Here is a 21109-nt window from a genome sequence, read left to right on the forward strand (position 1 = left end):
CATCCCTGCCACCTGGCGTTTGGAAAACCACCTCATGTCTGAAAACAACCTGAATTGCTCTTAAATCTGTATTCCCATTAAGAAGCAAACAAACATTGATGTATTTAATATGGATTAAAAGCATAAGCAGCAAAAGTGTCCTTAGGTTGGTGTTATTACCAGAATCTGTCTAGAAAGAAAAGGAACAGGATTACTTAATGTTCCTTCCAATCCCACCTATGATAACCACAAAAATTCTCAAGTAAATCTTTGAATTCAGTGTATTTACACATCTCCTGTCAGTAATGACACTTTTGATGAGAAACCTCCCTTACACAGCTTCACAGTCTGCAAGGTACAGCGTGCCAAGCCCAAAGGCAAAGGAAAAAAGTTGTATGAGGTAGAGCTACATAAAAAAAGGACTAGCAATAAATAACACTGAGCAGTAAATGAGTAAGCAGGCAGGGTCTGAAATTACTGTGATGACAATTAACATGTCTGAGCAAAATACTTAAAACCCCCAAGGCTGTTTAGTGGAAGTGGCAATGACACTACCACTTTTGTATGTTTGATGCTTGAAGGAAACATTCTTCATTGGCAGCATTGATCACATTAAGCACAGAAACTGAGATAAACCATGTTTTATCTTTACCTATGAAAGGGTTGTTTCAAGTGGGGTCTAAAGCTCCAGTGTGGGCAACTGGAAAAATTACTGTGCAATTCAGTGATGATCAAACTGTACCTATAGCACAGTGAGGGCTGGGGTTTTTTTTCCTTTCCTTTGCAAACCAGATTGAAATACATCTGTGTTTTACCGTTGTAACTCTGGATGAAACCACAGTCTAAAGTCAGTCTGAGCAGTATAAATAGCTAGCGTGTAAGTGAGCACCCCTGGCAAGCATGAACTGTAACTGCCTGGAATCGCTTCTTTGAATGGCTGCCAAAAGTAGAATGCAGCAGTTGGGTTTTTCTGCAGGGCAATGGAAGTCAAATACAACTGTGTGTTTGGTGCCCCACTATTTCAGTTCTAGGAACTTCGAAAATGATATGCACTAGAAGGTCAGCTCTATATTGTACATTTACTGTGTACATATACTATCTCAGGTGCTTGCATCAGCATCTCTTGTAATAGCAGAGCACATAGGTTACATTTGGACCTATCTATTAACTGAGAACCAGGCACTTGCATGGAGAGAAGGTAGCTAGCTATAGCTTTACTTGTGAAATGCAGGCAGGTGGTTTTTTTCCAGTTATTCTTAAGCTGATATTCTAAACCTCTTAATTCTCATTAATTTTTCCCAGGATTTAATTACTGCCTAGTGCAGGGCTCAGTGGCTTTCTCACCATCTGAAAAAGTGCTTTCTAATGAAAACACAGAAGAAGGAACTTTATAAAGCAGAAGATATTCTTCCTGCTTTCTATCAACAATAACTGCTCAGCACAAACAGATGTTAGTAATATTTTTTTGCCTTACTATTGATGGGGAGAACTAATGACTCTTGTATGATCTTTACAGAGAGCATAAAGGGGAGGAAAAAGAAATACAAGAAGTTGAAGGAGAAAACCCCCTGCTAACCACAGGTAAAAATTATGTCACTGGCCTAGCATGTCAACAGCTACTAACAGTGGGTCCAGGATCATTGCTTCTGTGACGTTGAATACTAGGCTATTTATGGGATATTTAAAATATGTAAACAAAAAGAATACTTTAAGCTCTTATGAAAATGTTGGATTCAAAAGGTATCACTGTTCTCTTCTGGTCCATTCAAGCCTGTTGCAGCAGACCTCTTTTTGTTAGTCACAGCTCTTGCAAACCTCTTTAATATTCCATCTGATTTACTCAACATTAGTATTATTCTAACTGTCAAATACAAAGATAATAGTGTTGCATATAACTTAGTACCATGAAACCTGTGCTTTCCATTCCTGTTTTGGTTTCACCACACACAAATGGACCTTAAAAATCTCAGAAAATGGAATAAATCTGCAAGAAGCTAAAAGAAGACACCCGAACTCACTTCACACTAACCCTACTATTTTGTTCCTTAAATATCTGCCACTGATGATTGTCAAAGATAATAAAGCAGCCAAATAAACCTCAGAAAATGGAATAAATCTTCAAGAAGCTAAAAGAAGACACCTGAACTCACTTCACACTAATCCTACTATTTTGTTCCTTAAATATCTGCCACTGATGATTGTCAAAGATAATAAAGCAGCCAAATAAACCCTTTGGATAATAAGGTATCATCAAAGAAAATGGTATGGATGATTTTACTTTTCACTAAAAAAATGTGAAATGCATGACATTACACATGGAGAATGTATAATACACCATGGCCCACACGAGTCTTATTTTCAGAGCCCAGCTCTGACAATGGCACATTCTACTGTACTGAAATTGCCTAACATTCTCCTTCAGCTGCTGCTTGAAAGGAAATTGGCTCCTGAATCAATAAACCAAACCAGTTAGGTAGCCGGAAAATCTGGGATTTCCAGAAGGCTCTGAGTAGACACACTGGCACAAGCTGCTCCCCAGTCTATGTGCATACATAATATCTAATAGCTAAATATGCCAAGTTTTAACAGCTGTTTTCTTAACGAAAAACTGAAGTCTACATATTGAGTGTTTAAACTGTTTCAGTTCTAAATTTTTACCAAGCCATGGTAAAAGCCAATCAACAATTGTTTCAAATATGAAGAAATGTGTACTTTGTTTTCAAAGCATTGACAATATTTGTTTTCTACGGGAAAGTGAATGTGGGATGTTTGACTCTAATGCACAGTTAACTGCAACACGGCATCTTGAAGCTGTACAAAAGGTGCCCAAGCCTTTTCCAACCCTGAGGTAGCACCATCCCTGTTCAGCTATTTTACCTGTACAAAAGGAAAAAAACCCCAAACATGGATATGTTACAGGCAAAATAAATACGTGAGAGCAACAGCTCTGCAGAAAGGCAGGTCAGTGCAGGAGGGCAGGAGGTGCTCCAGGTGCCACAGCAGAGATTCCCCTGCAGCCTGTGGTGCAGCCCACGGTGAGGCAGCTGTGCCCCCTGTAGCCCATGGAGGTCCTCCACTTGCAGCCCAGGGAGGACCCCACACCAGAGCAGGGGGGTACCCAAAGGAGGCTGTGACCCTGTGGGAAGCCTGCGCTGGAGCAGGGCCCTGGCAGGACGTGTGGCCGTGTGGGGAGAGGAGTCCACACTGGAGCAACCTGTTCCTGAAGGGCTGCACCCCATGGAAGGGACCCACGCTAGAGCAGCGTGTGAAGAACTGCAGCCTGTTCAAGGACTCACACTGGAGAAGTTTGTGGGAGGCCCAAGGGAAGGACTCCAGGCTGGAGCAGAAGAGTGTGAGGAGGAAGGAGTGGCAGAGACAATGTGTGATGCACTGGTGGCAGTACAGTGCAAATATTAACCAACGTTCTACAAAACAGGATCGGAACAATTTCCTGCTTCTGATCACAACTTGCGTAACTGCTGCATTTGTATGTGCTAACGCAGATGTCGGGCTAGAAACTCTTACTGCAGATATAAGTTGTTATTTAAAGTGCTGTCTTCAGTGTGCTGATACCAGACAAACATGCACAAATCACTGTAACCAGACTTAAGCAACTTGCATACCATTATTATTTCAACAGCTGCCTTAAATCAGAGCATGCTGTTTACAGCTGTTCTTGAAGCCCACAACTGCACAGAGACAAAAAAATACTAAAAAACCACATATTTTATTTTAGCATTAAAGATGCATCTCTAAACCATCAATACAAAACCAAGTAAAAAAGTAAACACCTGCATTTTGTGAAATCACATTGAACTAATACGAGACTAAGTTTTCATATACCACTCAAATGCAGTTTAAAAACAAACAAAACCAAACAAGTAGCCTGGTCTCCAAGACACCTTCTACCAGAAATAAGCTGTTGAGTATCCACAGATTTTACCTACAAACCAAGGATACCTTCCTCTTCTTCCATGTATGAAGTCAAGTCACACACTTCAATCACCTGCAAGTGACATCTGCATAGTCTCATTTACAGAACTGAAGAGAACGCATACAATGTCATGATTGAAGAAGTCCTTCCACTTTCAGTATAGGCTCTTGTATCAAGTCAATGCTTGTCACATATCCTTAGACTGATCATCTTCTTCAAGTTTTCTGATCTCACTCTTTAAACAGTTGATGGTTTCACGACTTGCTTTTAGTCTCTCTTTAAGGTCAGCAATTTCAAAACTAGTTTTCTTTTTGGCAGCTTCCAGCTTTTCCCTGGTTTTCACTTCAAGATCTGCAACTGTGGTGGCAACAAAGAAAAATGAACACTGTGAGTACCATGAAAAGTTGTGATCATGTTTTTTTAAATTTGCAACAGATACAATTTGGATGGGGTGTTCTGGAAAAAATGTATTTTAATGTATTTTATAAATAAATTATATTGCTGGGCCTCATTCAGCCAATCAGTTGTGTGGATGGAGTTATATAATTCACTAAATCATAAATCATTTTCTAGAGCTTTTTAAAGATTAAATGGGAAAAATACCAAAAACCCTGACATGGTAACAGCAAATAAATGGGAGATTACAGAGAGTTACAAATAATTTGTATGTGGTGCCCAGTGCCAGGACACGAGGCCATGGACACAAACTGAAACACAGGAGGCTCCATCTGAACACCAGGAAACTCTTTTTTGACCAAGCATTGATATAGGCTGCTTTAGGTAGGTTGTGGAGTCTCCATCCATGGAGATATTTAAGAGCCATGTGGACACAGTCCTGGGCAACCTGCTGTAGGTGGCCCTGCTTGGGCAGGGTGGAGGGAGCAGATGACCTCCAGAGGTCCCTTCTCCAGCCATCCTGTGACTCCTTTTCCATGTACTGTAACCACTTTCTCTCTCTGCCTTACTGGAGTAAAAGACTTAGTTGTGCTGCCACTGCTATTATGAATATCTGACATTAGAACGTCTCGATCTGCTTTGCTGAGATATTTTTAATTTGCTCATGCACAAGTTTTTGGACAAAGCTGGCAAAGCCAATATACCAGGGAGGCCATGGATATCCCTTCCTATTCCAGACATTACATAATCCTGGATCACGGCAAAAAAACCCAAACAACTTAATTTTTACCTGCTTCAGTAGCACATTTTAAGGGAATATATACCACAAAAAAAAAAAAACAGTAAAATTTCTATCTGCTCTCAGGAGAAACATCCAGAAATTTTAGTGAGAAAAGTTTAAATTTGGAGAATACTTTCTTATTAAAGATCTTCTACACATAAACCGTAACAACATGCAACATAAGGAAAATCCACCTCAAGCCAGGCTAAACAGATGTAGAAAATACAAGTAGCTCACAAGTCCACACACCCAAACAGACATAAGGCAGATGGGAACCCAAACTTTGTAGAGCTCCAAAATGATGGCTGTTCTTGGCTCCAGACACTGACTGCCCAAAACCACCCAGTAACATGTGCTGTCAGGGGAACATGCAGATGAGCCAAAGGCCTGGTGAGCTGGCCTATGTTGGCATTAGAATTTGTAATAACAAGGTAGGGTTTGGGCTCAATAAGTATTACATTTGCTTTCAGAGTACTAAAGAGATGAAATCCAAATATTCAGAACAGAAATCTTCACTAAGTACATCCTAGTTTATGAATTACTGTATTTTAATTTCCTTTCTTCAATTCCCTTAGTATTCTGATTTAGTTTTAAAGACAGATTAAAGGACTCAAAGAACATTAAGCTATACTTAAGAAGCATGTTATGAAATTACCTACACTTAAAGAATTAGAAGGGAAAAAGGTAGAGCTTTCAAGACACTACTGTATCCCCAAAGGGTTGCTGCTTTGACTCAAACAGTACCAAATGTTCTGTATTTCAGTGCTTAAAGTGTGATCTTTGCATGCAGTTAATATCTAGATGAGCTAAATACGACTGTACCATGCACAGTGACCTTGATTTATTATCTGGTTTTACTCATTTCAAAGATGTTAAACTGGATGTAGATCATGTCAACATCTTCATAGTGAGTAATCCCTAAGTTGTGTTCTTCCAGCAGGTACACAGACCAGGAAATCTTAGAAGTTTTTAAATAAGCATTAATATCTTTGCAAAAGTCAAAGATAATTTAATGCAAAACCACCATTTTTTAGCAGCATCCAAGACCACTGTACTGTTACAGCCCAGAAAAAAAAATACTAAAAGCAAAACCAACCATTGTTCATTTCTAAGATTAAAGTATTTTCATTTTCAACTTACACTCTGTTTCATGCTTATAAGCACCTAACGTTAGTTGACGAGACGTTGTTAACAGCTGCTGCATCATTGCAGTAGGATCTTGAAATATCTAATGAAGGAGAGAAATACATGGTATCACTAACACTCTTCAAAACAAAGTGAGGATTATGTTGAAAACTTCCATACCATTTCATCATAGAATTCAGAAACTACAGTTTTCTTTCCCAGAATGGCATTGGTATCGGACTGAAAAAGCTTCAGCAAGTGATACAAGGTTACCTGTACAAAGACAGCAGTTTATTAGATTGACAACTGTAGAGAAATAAAAGTCATCTTCTGGATATCAACAAACAGTATTTGTTCTTACTGAACAATTGTATAGGATTTAAAAATCTTTCAGGAACACAACAATAAATGTCATTTAACTTTAGAATAATTACTAAAGTTTAATATGAATCGTTAAAACACACCAACTACCCAGAGTTACTTTAAAGTACTTTAATATGATAATTTTAAAATATTTTAATGATACTTTAAAAATGCCTGGGCAAGTATTTTAGGATCAGTGTAGAAAAACTACCAAGAACACCTTCTCTTAAACATTTCCGAACAGATGGTTTCCTTCAAACCAACTCTCCCAATTAGAGAGTGCTTTCTGTGACTGTGTCAACCCTTCTTGTGAAAGAAAAACACCAGGAGGGGACTGTGAAGAGCTTCTCACTGAAGTTTCGCTTTGCAGCATTACTCTTCCATTACACCACTGCAAATGGCAGAAGCCAGTGAGGAATGGAAACCCTCTGCCCATCCCTGAGGAACCACTGACCACTTGAACCACGACCTGGGAATGGGACACAGAGTTCTCCCCTTCCATGAACACACTTGTGAATGGCTGGGGAAGAGAGTGACACCTGACTCCGACTGGTACCTCCTGGAAAGGAAGAACCTGACAGGCACTGAAACAGCCTTCCACCAACAGCAGCAAATTAAAAACACACCCAACCAACTTTAGGACAGCTTGGTGAAGCTGTGAAGGGAATTAATACCACAAGTCAGGATGCTGCCGAGCACAATGGCACAAGAAACCCTTTCTAGTCTACTACCAATTATGACGTATTTAAGAAAAACTTAACAGTTTGCCCCTCATCTGGCAAAAAATGGCTAAAGCAAAAGGATCACAGCAGAATGAACTTAGTCCTTCCAGAAATAAACAACCCCTTCCCCTAAAATATGGTAACTGAGTTTCCTACCTAAGCCTAAGACAAACAAACCTGCAAGATACATCGAAAACGCGGAATGGGAAGAATGGGAAGGAAGAAATTCATTCCAATGATTTATGCAACTAGAGATGTGCCTTATCCTGGTTTTGTTAGGAAAGAGACTACTGCTAGCATAGTAGCCTGGCTGTCTTCTGACTGGTCTTGACCCAGTGTGATAAGACCAAGAACAAAAAAAAGAAGACAAAATAATTCAAGTACCCTAGAACTAGGAACCTACATGGAAGAAAAATCCTTAGTATGTGCTCAACCCAGGTAAGGTGCAACACGTGGTCACATACTAGCAAATGTCAAGAGAAGCCAAGCACAGGCAGAGCAGATACCACAAACGCAACAGTAAATAAAGCACAGAAACAGGAAAGCATGGCCAGTTTTTCAATACATCTCCTACGGGCACAGGCTCTATTCATTCCGTGGCTGATGGGGCTTATTTTGACCAGCAATATCCATCCCACAGCTCAGCTTCACACCACCGCAGCAAATTAAGCATTGATAGAAGTTCATTGTACTTACAGGCCTTTCATTTGGATCAATGAAAAATATCTTAATGATGATCTCAAATTCACCCCAGCCTGTTTCGGTGATTTCATACGGTGGTTTGGTAACAACTGCAGAAGGAATCACAGAAGTGTTAATATGGGTGAAAGCTCCCCAGTGGAACTAGTCAAAATCCCAATTGTAGGAACAAGCCAGGTGCAAGACCCACCTCTCAAGGGGTTCCCATAGCTCTCATGCAACTTGAACTGGATTTTTTTCACATAGGCTGACATATCCTAAAACAGAAACGCTGTTATTCCTGGTGATTTACACAGCACACCAAACTACTGGTCATCATCCACAGAATCAGCCAGGCTGGACAAGACCTTTCAGGTTATCAAGTCCAACCTTTATCCCAGCACTGCCAAAGACCACCACTGAATCAAGGCACTGGGGGCCTCACCTCTATTTCCAGGGATGGTGATTCCACACTGCCCTGGGCAGCCTGTTCCAATGCCTGAGCACCCTCACTGTGAATAATTTTTTCCTAATATCCACTCTAAATCTCCCCTGGTGCGGCTTGAGGACATTACCTCTTAGCACTTGGGAGAAAAGACCAACCTCGCATCACTCCATCCTCCTTTCAGATACTTGAAGAGAGTGATAAGGTACCCCTGAGCCTTCTCCAGACTGAACCCCCCCAGGTCCCTCAGCCGTTCCTCATCAGACTTGGGCTCCAGGCCCTACACCATCTCTACTGCCCTTTTCTGAACCTGCTCCAGCACCTCACTCACTCCCTCCACCCATCCATCCTCCAGGCCTGTAGCTTCTTCTGACAAGCACAGAACTTTTTCTGACTTCAAGCACGAAAGTCAGGCAGTAAATCCACATGCTACTGCCTGCTGGCGGGTCTGTCACTCCTTTGTCCCGTCCTCATAGCCCTGCTTTTTAAACCCCCAATTCCCAACGCGGGGCTCGGCTTAGGCGGCGGGGTAGGAGCTGCCCCCCGGTCGCGCCTCACCTCGTTTCGGTAAGGCTTCACGTACACGGTCCACTGGTGAGTGTGCCCATCTTCTTCCCTCTTCTTCCCGAAGTACCGCGCCACGTTTCCGTACACGATCGGCTTCACGATGGTGACGCCCTTAAGCAGAGCAAAACCAGGAATAACCCACAAGTGACACGTTCCGACACGAGCCCGCAGCCCGACTCAGGCCGCATCCGCACGGAGCCGCTCCCGTTCCGTCCCGTCCCGCCCCCCGGCTCCTCCCGCCCGCGGAGCTCCCCGCAGGCTCGGGGTCCGGTCCGGTCCGGGTCCGCACCTTCACGCGTCCCCCGGAGTCAGGCCCGAACTCGGCCATTCTCTTGAACATATTGCCCCGGGGGGGCGCCGCCCGCAGCCGCCGCCCGCGCGCCGCTCCCGCCAGGCCCCGCCAGCTCCGCCCGGCACCGCCGCCCCCGCCGCTTCCGGCGGCGCGCTGCCGTCATGGCGCCGCGGCGGGCGGGGCGCGGCGCTGAGGGAAACATGGCGGTGGCCGAGGGGCCGCTCTCGGATGCGGCCTTGGTGCCGTGGCGTTACTTCACGAGTGCTCACCCAGCCTTGGCCATGGGTGTATCGCGGCGCGGTCCCAAGGGCCGGCACGGCGCCGGGTGGAAGGAGCGCTGCCGGGCGGGTGCAGCGGGAGGGAAAGGCCCGCCTAACACACAGGAAAGGGGTAAAAGGAAGGTGGCAGCCGCACCGAGCTCCGGGACAGCGGGCTGAGTGCTCCAGAAATCCGTGTACATCTCTGGAATATACAGAATATCTCCTTCGGCAAGACACGAACCTGTTGTCTTCCAGACAACCGAAAGCTGTGTACTTCTCTTTCCATTATCCAAGGGAATGCGAAGAACTGCCCTCCAGCAACTCTGTTACCAGAATGAGCAGAGTAAGTCCAGTGAAGGAAGTCCACACATGATGGAAAGCAAACTGGGCTGCAAGAGGATGCTGCATCTCATGCATTTATCTTCACAAGATAAAATACAGAATGAGGTTAATGGTGGGACAACAAACTGGTTTCTGCCACTCTTTATGGTTACTCTGCAACAGAGCTCCTTTGCTCATGGGTAAAGAACTGTGTCATCGCTGGTCTTCTCGGTAGACACCAGTTTTGCAGCAAGAGGGTTATCCCACCACAAGTTAGCAAGTTACGCTTCTGGCTCAGAATTGGACCAGGTTCAAAGTTGAAGGTTCTTTGGCTGAACAAGGTATTAAAAATTAACTGATGCTTAGGTGGGAGCGGCTTGTGCTGGTGGTCCTTGTCTTTGTCAAGACAAGTCGGTTTATCAGGAGTGAATGCCTTTAAATCACAGCCTGCGGGAGGACTGGGGGAAACACCTTTCCCATTACAAAGGTGAGTAAGCACAGCCCTGTTTGAAGCAATGAACAGATTCCCATGAAGTCTGTTGAAACAGCAATGTGTCGCGGGACTTTTTGCAAGGTGCACAGGGGGTTCTTGAGGAATAGCAATAAAGGATTACACTTGTAGAGTTGCTTTAGAGTTGGCACATCTGTATAGATTAGAACAGCCCTCTTACTGCAAAAATGAACTCGGTATTAAGTAATTTCTACTTTTATAACCATTTTTAATTCAGTTAGCTGTGCTACTGGAATTTTCTAGGTCTTCTGTATGTTGTTTCCCTTCACCATTTGAAGTGGGTGTCTAAGCACATCCCAAAGGAAGTAAAACTTGAAAGTTATTTTCAGTTCCAGCTGATTCTATAAACATGAAACGTGTTACTCAGAACATGCTGCAGTCACAGCTAAGTGGCTCTATTCACTACCCACATGTGCTCCAAGGCCCTCCTCTGGCTGGAGCCAAAGAGTATTTTCCAACCTTAGTCTTCATGATGGATAGAAGGTGCCACTCTCTCCATTTTTGTGGGGTGCAGGGAGGAAAGCAGAAGTGAAGAAACTGCCTCCATTCATTGTCACTCACGCAGTCAGTCTAACACTCTCCTGCTGTAATACTAACTAGTAATAGCTCAACCAGAAGCACTTCTTTTTCAAAACCTGTATTTAAAGATGCCAAATAAACAGCTTCTGACCATCTTTCAGATCCCAAAGCTATATGACACTTTGGGACTTCATCCTTTACTTTGTAGGTGTGACAACTCCCCCTGTGCTGAAAAGCGCCCCTCTTTTTCTTGGGTATTGAAAACATTCCCTTATTCCACATTGACACACAGCTAAAAGCTCACAAGCATCATCATTAAAAAGGAAGATCTTGCCTTGGAGCTAGCAAATTCCTGACTACATGTTCCCATCTAATCTGGCAGTTCTGACTAAACTGCAGAGAAGCAAAGATGTAATGAACTGCACGTAAGCATCTACCTGGGAGGCATCAGTCAGAGCAGTAGTAAAGGCCTGAAAAAGGCTGTACAGAAGTAAGCAGCTTGGCTTCAGCTTGGCCATGTTCTTTGGATGGGCTGATTTAAGAGTTTTATTTCTAAATTAATTCTGAGTAAAAGCCATAAAATTATAACTAAATGGAACAGGCAGGGGATAACTTAAAATTAGGAGGGCACAGTAGGGATCCCACCTGACACACACCCCGGCCCATTATTTTTCTGAAGTATCATACTGTTACCACTGTGAAGGAAACACCAAGGAAATGTTCCCGGGCCCCAGCTGAGATGGAGGCCAGCCAACAGATTGCTTTCATCATGATGGAGCATTTACACTAACGCAGAGAAACTCAAAATACAGCTTTTTATAGCTGCCAATAAAACACTGGCCTTCCCTGACCCTTTTCATTCAAAATAATTTATGTGTTAAAAAAGAAGCCATTGCACAGTTTCAACATTATTTCCTGCAGTTCCTCCTGCAGGGCTCTGTTGGCCATTCTGCACTATTCACAGTTTCCGTTACCTTTACACTATGGGTCTTTAAGAAAAGAGGAGGTGCGGACCTACATCTTGCAAAGATTCCAGGCTAAATGGCCAAGGAAAGCGAGTGTAGTTTTAATTATGCACAGGCTCCAAATGACTTTGAGGTGGGAGCGCAAGTCCCTTACAGCTTGAGCCATGAATAGGATTCTGTTTGGGATGAATGGTCTCTGTTTTCATCCCTTCCCACCAGTGTGGAGCTGTAACACATCCTGGCAGAGACACATTTTTAAGTGAAGCACAGTCTGAGGATTGTAAGTGATGGTGAGGGCAGCTGCCCGTCAGTCAAAAAGTAGATGGCTAAACAGGGAAAGGGGATACCAGCACACTTCACAAATTACTTTTAAGCATCAGTTTAACCATTCTGAAGTACAATAGCTTTGTAGAGCTTGCTGCTTCTTCAGAGGTGAATGCTGCGTGTTCCACACAGGAACCCACTCATGGTCTTGTTCAGCCTGGGGAAGGCTCCGGGGAGACCTTAGAGCAGCCTTCCAGTGCCTAAAGGGGGCCCACAAGAAATCTGGGGAGGGACATTTTACAAGGGTTTGTAGTGACAGGGCAAGGGAGAATGATTTTAAACTGACAGAGGGAAGGTAAGACTAGATACTGGGAATAAGTTCATGCCTGTGAGGGTGGTGAGGCACTGGCACAGGGTGCCCAGAGAAGCTGTGGCTGCCCCATCCCTGGCAGTGTTCAAGGCCAGGCTGGACACAGGGGCTTGGAGCAACCTGCTCTAGTGGAAGGTGTCCCTGCCCGTGGCAGGGGGGGTGGAACTGGAGGAGCTTTAAGGTCTCTTCCAACCCAAACCATTCTATGATCTTCTGCCAGGTTTTGGAGGTGTCTTCAACTACAGCCAACATGTTCTCTGCCTGTGTGAATAGTATCTTCCAGTGTCAAGGAAAAGCTTCTTAGCATATTATACAAAAAACACAGCAATTTAAGAGCAGCACACTTGAAAGGCATTCAAAATAATAAGTAGAAAGTAAGGCAAGAAACAAGGACTTTTTCATAAGGTGTCACAGCAACGACAAAAAAAAAATACTTATGCCTCTTTATTTTGTGGGAAAAAAAGGGAAGAAGCAACTGCCATCTTAAATTTAGGGCAGGTGGGGATTATCATATCTGGTTCTGCTGATAAAGCTCAGAATGGATCTGGTTATGTGGGATAAATGGCCAAGGTGTGGATAGCACAGTAATTAGATAAAAGAGGATCGCAGACAATTAATGAGATTGTGAATTAAGCAAAAAGGAGTGGCTTTATGCCACTAGATGACAGGAGAATACCCTTTCACACCAATTCTGCACATTGCACCATACTGTCACCTTGTGTGACAGCACACCGGGGCGGGGGGGGCGGCTGGCTTCACCATTAGCAATATACGGGCTAAAATCTACTCAATGAGTGCCAGCGTAAAGTATTTCCATGTGCTTTGGAACAAATGTTCAGACATATATATATTTTAAAACACCTCCATATTGGGTTATTAAATTGGGAAATCCGGTTTGAGAAGAAATTAATTTCCTCTATTTCTCACACAAAGGGCACAAAGTTTACAAGACTTGCAGTTACTGCGATCTGATGGGCAGCAGAGCACAAACAATTTTCTGCTCATCATTCAGAAGAGATGCTAAACAGGTTCAGATAATTAAAAAGGATGGCAACCTTCTACCTGCAGCAAAAAGACCTGCTTCTACAAATAAAAGTGGTCTGCAATTGTTTTTCACACCATCTCTCTGGAAGTGGAAAACAGCAGAGTAAGAAAGATAGAAAAACTTAACGATCAGTTCCTTGACTACCATATACTTTGTGTCTCAGCGTTAAAAGCATGGGCTGAACAGCATCTCGCTGTTTTCTATGTTATTACACGTATAAAAGATTTTCTCTCTGACTGCCAGCTCAAACTTAACCAGCAAAATCTGTTCAGCAAAGCAAGAAACCCCATGTTCCATTTAGCTCCAGTCCTTCTCCCTGCCTCAGCCACAGGACAGCACTGAACCTCACAGTCTGTGACATCCTTGAAAATAAACCTGCTCTCTTCCCTGCCTGCCACTTCCATCAAACAGCTTCTGTACCTTCCACAAACCCCTTCCATCATCTCCTGTTCAATAAAGGGAATCCATTCTCACCCAATTTTCACTTCAGCCTCTTTGTTGCCTCTTCTATGCATCTCCCAACGAGTTACTTTTCCTGCATATGGAGCAGGCTTGTCGCCTCCCCACTTCCAGCCATTTACTTATATTTTTCAGAAGTCATCACTTGCTTTTGTATCTTCTAAGAGGCAAAACAGATAAACATTCAACGTGACTGATACATTTTCTTCCTCATGCAGCCCTGGTTAATCTGTCCACCTCTTACGAGACGCTCTCCAGAGCAGCAGCTGCCTTACCTGCTTTCATAAAGCATGAATGAGCATCAAGTAGTCAAATTATTAAGTATGTTTGGAATAATCTGTTGTTAGCCAAGATCCATTCAGAATGTTAAGTAGTGTCATGCTTCAAGTGCTTTAGGGCATGCCAACAAACTGTGAGAGGTGCTGAGTGTGCAGACTACATTCTTTTAATAAATACGCTATGCTACTGGGTGGTTATCTTTGGAAAATGCAGAGGTTAACCTGGAAAACATCCTTTCTCAGTTGACTACTTGATTTCTGAGAGTGTGATGCTACAGGCCTTCAAGAGGACACAGCTAGTTCCCAATGCAAAACAGAGGTTCTGGCCCCAAAATGCTAAAACCAGCATTTCCTTGCCTGGCACATTATGATTGGTTATAGTCTAGCATTTCAGGTTAAGTTGGTTATAAAGACACTCAGCTGCCTGCATCTGATTTCCTTGTAATGACTGTAAAATCTTCGTGATCATGAGCTACAGATGCACCTATGGTTTACTTTACTCAGTCTGCACTGGACAAACTTACCTTTCACAGCTTCATACAGACTTCGCTGATTTTCGCTATTTGCTTTCTGTTGCTCCTCTTTTGCAACTTACCATCTCCCCTGGACCAGCTGCAATAGCATGAAGGACAGAGAACAGCACTAATACTGTGAACCTGAGAGTCTCTTCCCCACCCTGAACATAACAAGGGTCAAAAGGGACATTTCTGAGCGCTTACTCGATGTATGCTTTCCAGCAAGTGCTTAGGTGTCTTTCATTTCCATAAAGACAGATTTAAAACACTAAAGCCTCTCCCCAACCAGGAACACTCCTCTGTTGACAGGAAATGAAAAAAGATGCCAGGAAGTTCAGTAGTACCTTCAGTGAGGCTTCGGGTGCAACAGCAGCAGAAGAGAAGACTTCTCTTTCCAGAAGGATATCCTGGTGACTCTGCTGTGCCACTGCCTGGAATGCAAACCCTACAGCAGAACATCTGCAGAACTCCAGAGCTACCTCACAGAAACAGTTCCTACAGTCCAGAAATCTACCAATTGCAGCTGGTGTAAGAACACATCTCATACAGGTGACTGTTTTAGGCTCCCCTGCTAAACCTCACACATGCCTTCCACCACTCTCTCCTCCCAAGAAGCTGCCAGTCAGTATTGAGGGTCACACAGGTACTCAGCCAAGTACAGGCTGTGCTCAGGAACAGGTTTATCCTAGTGTGGGTCATTCTGGTTTTGCCATTTTTCCTTGCAGTCCTCAGAGATCAGGGTAGATGGGAAGGGTTAGCACTGTCTTCTGAAGGCCAGTCAGCCTGCAGCCAAGAGGTGGCAGAGAGGCTTTGGCACCAGTGAGGCACTGTAGGAACACATAAGAACAATCTTCTGCAGAAGCCTGGATTCCAGCAGGATCTCCAGCTCATCTCAGCCTCTGGGCCTTTTAATCTGCAGCAGCTATTGAGAAGACACTGAAAAGGGTTGGAGGCAAGGTTCTTGCACGTAAAATTGAGCATGGAATAGTTCTCATAAGCATTATAAAGTTACTTGTTTCCAACTCAAGGGATGGTATTTTTCCCCAGAGAGCTTACATGGAAGAACACTCCCCCCCCCCCCAATCCTCCCAGTAGTGCTTACCTTCCTCATTCTTCTGATACCATTTCAAATCACACCTTGATGATCTGACATCCTGGTTAGGCTGACCTGTGCTGACACAATGAATTCATCCATGTCCTACTGAATCCTCACTGTGTTTACCTTAAGAGTGTACATTCTATGTTTTCGGGGCAGGATGCTTTACAATTCCCTCCCATTCATCAATGGGAACTGCTGAACAACCTAACCTGGAGGAAAATTCCAACAAGATACTTAAAGTCAAGAGTTAGCAATCATTTCCCTCCGTTCTCCACCTAGAAAGAAGCCTAAAGGGCCCTGAACCCCAGACACAGCTGATTACTCCTTCTCTCAGTCAGTGAAGCCATGTCATTAAAAACTCATCAACCATGAAATTCAGACACAGTGCAGTAAACAATCGGTGGCCAAGTCAGTTTTGCTATCCTGTTGCTTGCTTACCATGCTAAGCCCTTTAGAGCAAGTGAATTTTACTTTCTTTAGTACAAGTTTAGAGCACTAGCCAATGAAATTCAAGTTAATTTTCTAATAAGCATTTTGTTTATTCTAAACACATCTGCACAATCAGCCACCTTAATTCACTCACAAATCAGGTTTAAATAAACTCATTAATGTTGTGGGTTTCCAAGCCAATCAGACTGCATTTCACACTTCTGAAGCTATAATGATTAGAGAATTTTTTTTCCCCAACCAACCAACCAACCAACCAGTGCCCTCACATGATCTCACACTGCCAAATGCTGGTGGCTCATCACAGAGAAAAGTTTGAGCCAGTAACACTGTAAAATGGTACCAATAATATAAGATGGTACAATGGATATAGCTTATTCTGTGCTACAGTAAATCAATTTCAACAAGTATTATAAAGAGTTTGCCAGTAGTAAGGCACAGTATGACAATGCTAATGACCTTCTGTATATAAAATACAGATATATTTTTTGTATTTGCCCAGAGAAGCTGTGGATGCTCCATCCCTGGCAGTGTTCAAGCCCACGTGGATGGGGCTTGGAGCAACCTGGTCTGGTGGAAGGTGTCCCTGTCTGTGGCAAGGGGGTTGGAACTGGATGAGCTTTAATGTCCCTCCCAGTCTAAACCATTCTGAGATTCTGTTCTATGCAATACAATGATCTGATTTAGCAGCAGACTAAAACACTTGCCCATGAAACCCCAGTGTCCAAAGCAGTTTCAAAATCAGTATAGCGTGGATACTGTCATTGGTCCCAGACCAACTGTCGTGTGAGATGAGCTGACAACAGTTCAATCTGCCATAGAGCTGCTTTAGCACTGCTGCGTTTAACACACATACTTTGTAATGATGAATGTGTGCCAGGTTTAGTCAACTCAGGAAGCCAGATTAAAATAGGAAGTTTTACCATCACTGGCGAGCAAACAACCAAGAACATCTGCAGTTATCAATAATTTTAAACTCTGCAAAAAGTCTTTAGAGACCAGATGAGGACAAGAGCTAATATGAATAAAACTATTTCTAGATTCAGAAACAATCAAAGCACAGAATCTAGCTATAACTACATTAGAATGTCCCTGCTGTAAGTTTAAACGTCTGAAAATCTGAAAAGACTGACAATCATGAACGCTGTGAAGATATTAAACAAGCTGAAATGAAGACAGACAAAGTATTTTTAATAAAAAAAGGTCTTTATTTCTTCAATACAAGGTAAACTATTGCAGCTTAAGACCAACACAAAAGTTGGACAGCAAATTGCTTAACAGTCTCCTAAAGGCTGAAAAAAAAGAAACCCATGAAAGCTAAAAGTTGTGCAATATTTCAAGTATAACATCTAAAAAAGATGAAATGATCCCTAAACTTATTAACTAAGTACCTCTGCTGAAAACGTATTAAACCCCACATTTTCCAGGATACCATCTTACCTTGTTGAGAAATACAGGTCTCCAGAAACTCAAGTATTCAACAGACTCTTTGGCCTGCCAGTATCGGGAAACTCTTTCATATATATGTGTGTGTATATATATATACACACACATATAAAAAAATCCTTTGGAGTCAGGCATTCTGACAGGCATCCATTTCTTTACATTCTGCATTCCAACTCAGACAAGTCCCCCTCCTGTATTTCAAAACCATTTCTTGAATAGCTTACTCAAGACATCCTTGTGCAAAATGGGAACTGGGAAATGGAATGAATGGTACAATTCATTCAGGAAGACAATACAGCCTTTTGTTTAGAAATTCAGCAGTGCTGGCAACAGTCATAAAAACATTTAGGTTTACCAAACAGGAATGTATTTCACCTTTAAAACACTTGGAGCTTTTTTTTTTTGCCTTTTTTTTTATATATATAGTTGATTTTATTTTTAAAAAAGGATGCCTGCAGTAGTAAGGAAACTGAATTTGCAATCACTTGTATTTATAAAAGCACACACATTACTCCTTTTCTTACACTTGAAGATCAAGGTAATGTCTGTTTCATAATGTAATAGTAATATGCACAGTTTAAAATATTTTCTATTACAAAATACAGTATACAAGAGGGTGAGGCCAAAGTCTTATTAGCTGGATATATTCCAAAGTGTTAGCACTAAGTCATGTAAAAAAATCACATTACATGGAATGAATAGATGGGAATTTTTACAACTTAAATGCTCCATTTTATTGGAATCAAAGGTATAATGTTTAATATTTTCAAGAGACTTCACTAAAACTAATGTATCTCCAAAGAAGGTTTAAAGTACTTAAGCACAGGCATAGGTCATACCAGAACCTAGAACCCACTGCAATAACTGGGGCTCCAGAAAGGATTCAAGAACTAACAAGTGCATAACGTGCAAATAGAATGAGATGATTTATCATATTTTGTCCAACATGGAAAAAAAAAAAATCTCATGAGAACATCAAACTGAGGAACTTCCATGCTCCAAAATACTCCTTAGTAATTTGTCCTCTAAAGCCAAAGTGAATCTAAAAGTACATGTCAGATCTCAATTTGGGGGGGGGGGCTATGGTAAGGCAGGTGAGTGAGGGAAGTAAAAGCAACCAAAGAAAACCCCCGAAACACCAGACCACCTCCACCCATCCCAAGCCTGCCTGCAACATTAACTGCAAGGCATCATAGTTGTAACAGACACTATTTCTGCATAACCATCACGACTAATGAGCACGCTGCAACCATTATGTTTAAGACCTGTACAATTACCAAAATTAAATATAAATTCTGAGCAAATCAGTGTTGCTTCCTACATCAAAAATATTTATTTTGCAAAGAATTTACTTTTCTTTAAGTATATGCACACTGACCTGCGCCTTCCTTACATAAGATTTTGAAAGGTTTCCATTTCAAAGCAGAAGCAATTTAGTGTCGTGGATCTCTGAAGAGTACCAGTCTTAAACATGCATGTTTTATATTTGAATCTACATGACTAACAGCATCTTAATGAGCATTATGTTAGAAATTTTAAGGCTGTATCTCAGTTTACACAAGAACCAATGATAATGTTAAGAGTCTATGTATAAAATTCTGTAAATAAAAATAGGAGTAAAGTCTGATTAATCTATATATAGAGAGTAAGTGGATAAGAAAAGGAAATCAGGAATTAGGTATTTCTATAAAGAATGCCATGTATTTTTACTAAAAACACAGATGACAAGTATATACAACATGTAAATCTCCAATTATCCACACAGAACTACGAAAACATTTACAAGGGTTTCAATAGGCAACTAAACGATCAGGTAAAAAAATTGGTTAGAAAAACTAAGCTTCACCAATTTCAAAAGGAACAAAACCAGAAAGCACTCACTCCTTGTAAAGAAATAAAACAAGAATTTCAAGCTAATGCCTAAATTTAATAAGGTATCTTGCTTGTAACAAAACCAACAGCTATCCAAGCTTATAAGCCACACTGTAAATAAAATGTCAAAGTTCTGACAAATGTTTTTCAAAATGCAAATCGGAACTAAAATTATTGGCACAGAAAGCAAAAAGGGAATGAGGGGGAAAAAAGCCTGTACAGTTTCAAAAATGGTATGTTGTCCTTCTGAAGAAGTATTTTTGACCTGTCAAAACACGTAGTCCAGTAGAAATCTTACTTAAAAAAAAAAAAAAACAAACCCAACCCTCTACTTCAAAAAAAAAAAAAAAAAAAGAACCTCCAGAAAAACAGTTTCGGTTGCTAAAGCACCCCTAAGTCACTACTCGTTGGTTTTGTCTTTCAAGGTAAAGGACACAGCCTTAAGATAGTATTTTCAACATTACTTATAAAAATCAGTATTTGAAAGAAATACAGTATTTCCTCACAGACTACTTTGTCCTTTCATCAGCAAAAAAAGAGGTGAAACACCACTGAACAAATATCAAAGAGCACAGCAGTAGCCATCATGGCATCATCACCAGCCCATAAGTTACCAAACTGCTATTTCCTGAGCGTGCACAGGAAATTGCTAGCAACATTTAGTAAATCAAAACCCAGTAAAAATTCTACTACAGATCCAGTTATACACGATGTGCATTAGGCATATTCCTTTTTGGTGTCTATCAGGGTCTTTGGATTTTTTTTCTGTACATTTTTTGATTCATTAAAAAAATTCTAACAAATGAAACTCAGAATAACAAGAGAGTATTATCTAAATTGCAACACAGTAAATTTATCAGTTAAACCTAAGTATTCAGAACAGGCAGAAATAAGGGGCTAAATATGGGGATCTCATCCTTCAAGTCACAACGAACACTCAGTTTAACTTATGTTATTTCCCCCCTGCTACTCCCTCCCTGCTATTTCCACTGCCAGCAATGGAAAGCTGTATGCGAGTGAGAAATTACACTGCATAAAACGAGTAACAGTCTCCTTAAATCTATTTCAGTGTGGAGTAAAATATTAGTTCCTGCATAAAATGCTTGTGCATTTATTTTTTTATTTTAAGATTTAATGTATCTATGCAATGGAACATTACTTACCTGCTGCCTCTCCAGTATTAGCTACTCCTCACGTATCAGCTACAGGCAGGTTATTTCTTCCTTAAACTTATTACACATAGCAGTAAACAATGTTTTTAAGTAAAGAAAAAAAAAGTTACAACAGTACTGTTTGTAACCAAGACCAATTCACAAAACGCAGGAAATGAGTCATGACTTGTTTGATACAACTTTCAGTTTTACAAAATTTTAAAAGGCAGTTTTCATTTCCAAACAGGATTAAACATGTCAAATATCTTCTCAGTAGCAAATAGTTCAATAAACACCAGTGATCC

At 41.7% G+C, this 21109-nt stretch overlaps 1 protein-coding gene across 1 annotated transcript; it reads right to left on the bottom strand.

Moving 5' to 3' along the window:
• Positions 1-3687: 3687 nt before the first annotated feature.
• YEATS4 (YEATS domain containing 4) lies at positions 3688-9396 on the bottom strand. Its single transcript, XM_057429541.1, has 7 exons — positions 9280-9396; positions 8982-9101; positions 8190-8256; positions 7997-8091; positions 6396-6488; positions 6231-6318; positions 3688-4270 (listed from the first exon to the last, which is right to left on the bottom strand). The coding sequence occupies exons 1-7, from the start codon at positions 9328-9330 to the stop codon at positions 4101-4103; spliced, it is 684 nt and encodes a 227-aa protein (XP_057285524.1). The 5' UTR covers positions 9331-9396; the 3' UTR covers positions 3688-4100.
• Positions 9397-21109: the final 11713 nt, after the last annotated feature.

Source organism: Pezoporus wallicus, unplaced genomic scaffold (assembly GCF_028554395.1).
Source record: "Pezoporus wallicus isolate ANWC-B61680 ecotype Strahan unplaced genomic scaffold, APGP_CSIRO_Pwel_v1 contig_5069, whole genome shotgun sequence".
Lineage (NCBI taxonomy): Eukaryota > Metazoa > Chordata > Aves > Psittaciformes > Psittacidae > Pezoporus > Pezoporus wallicus.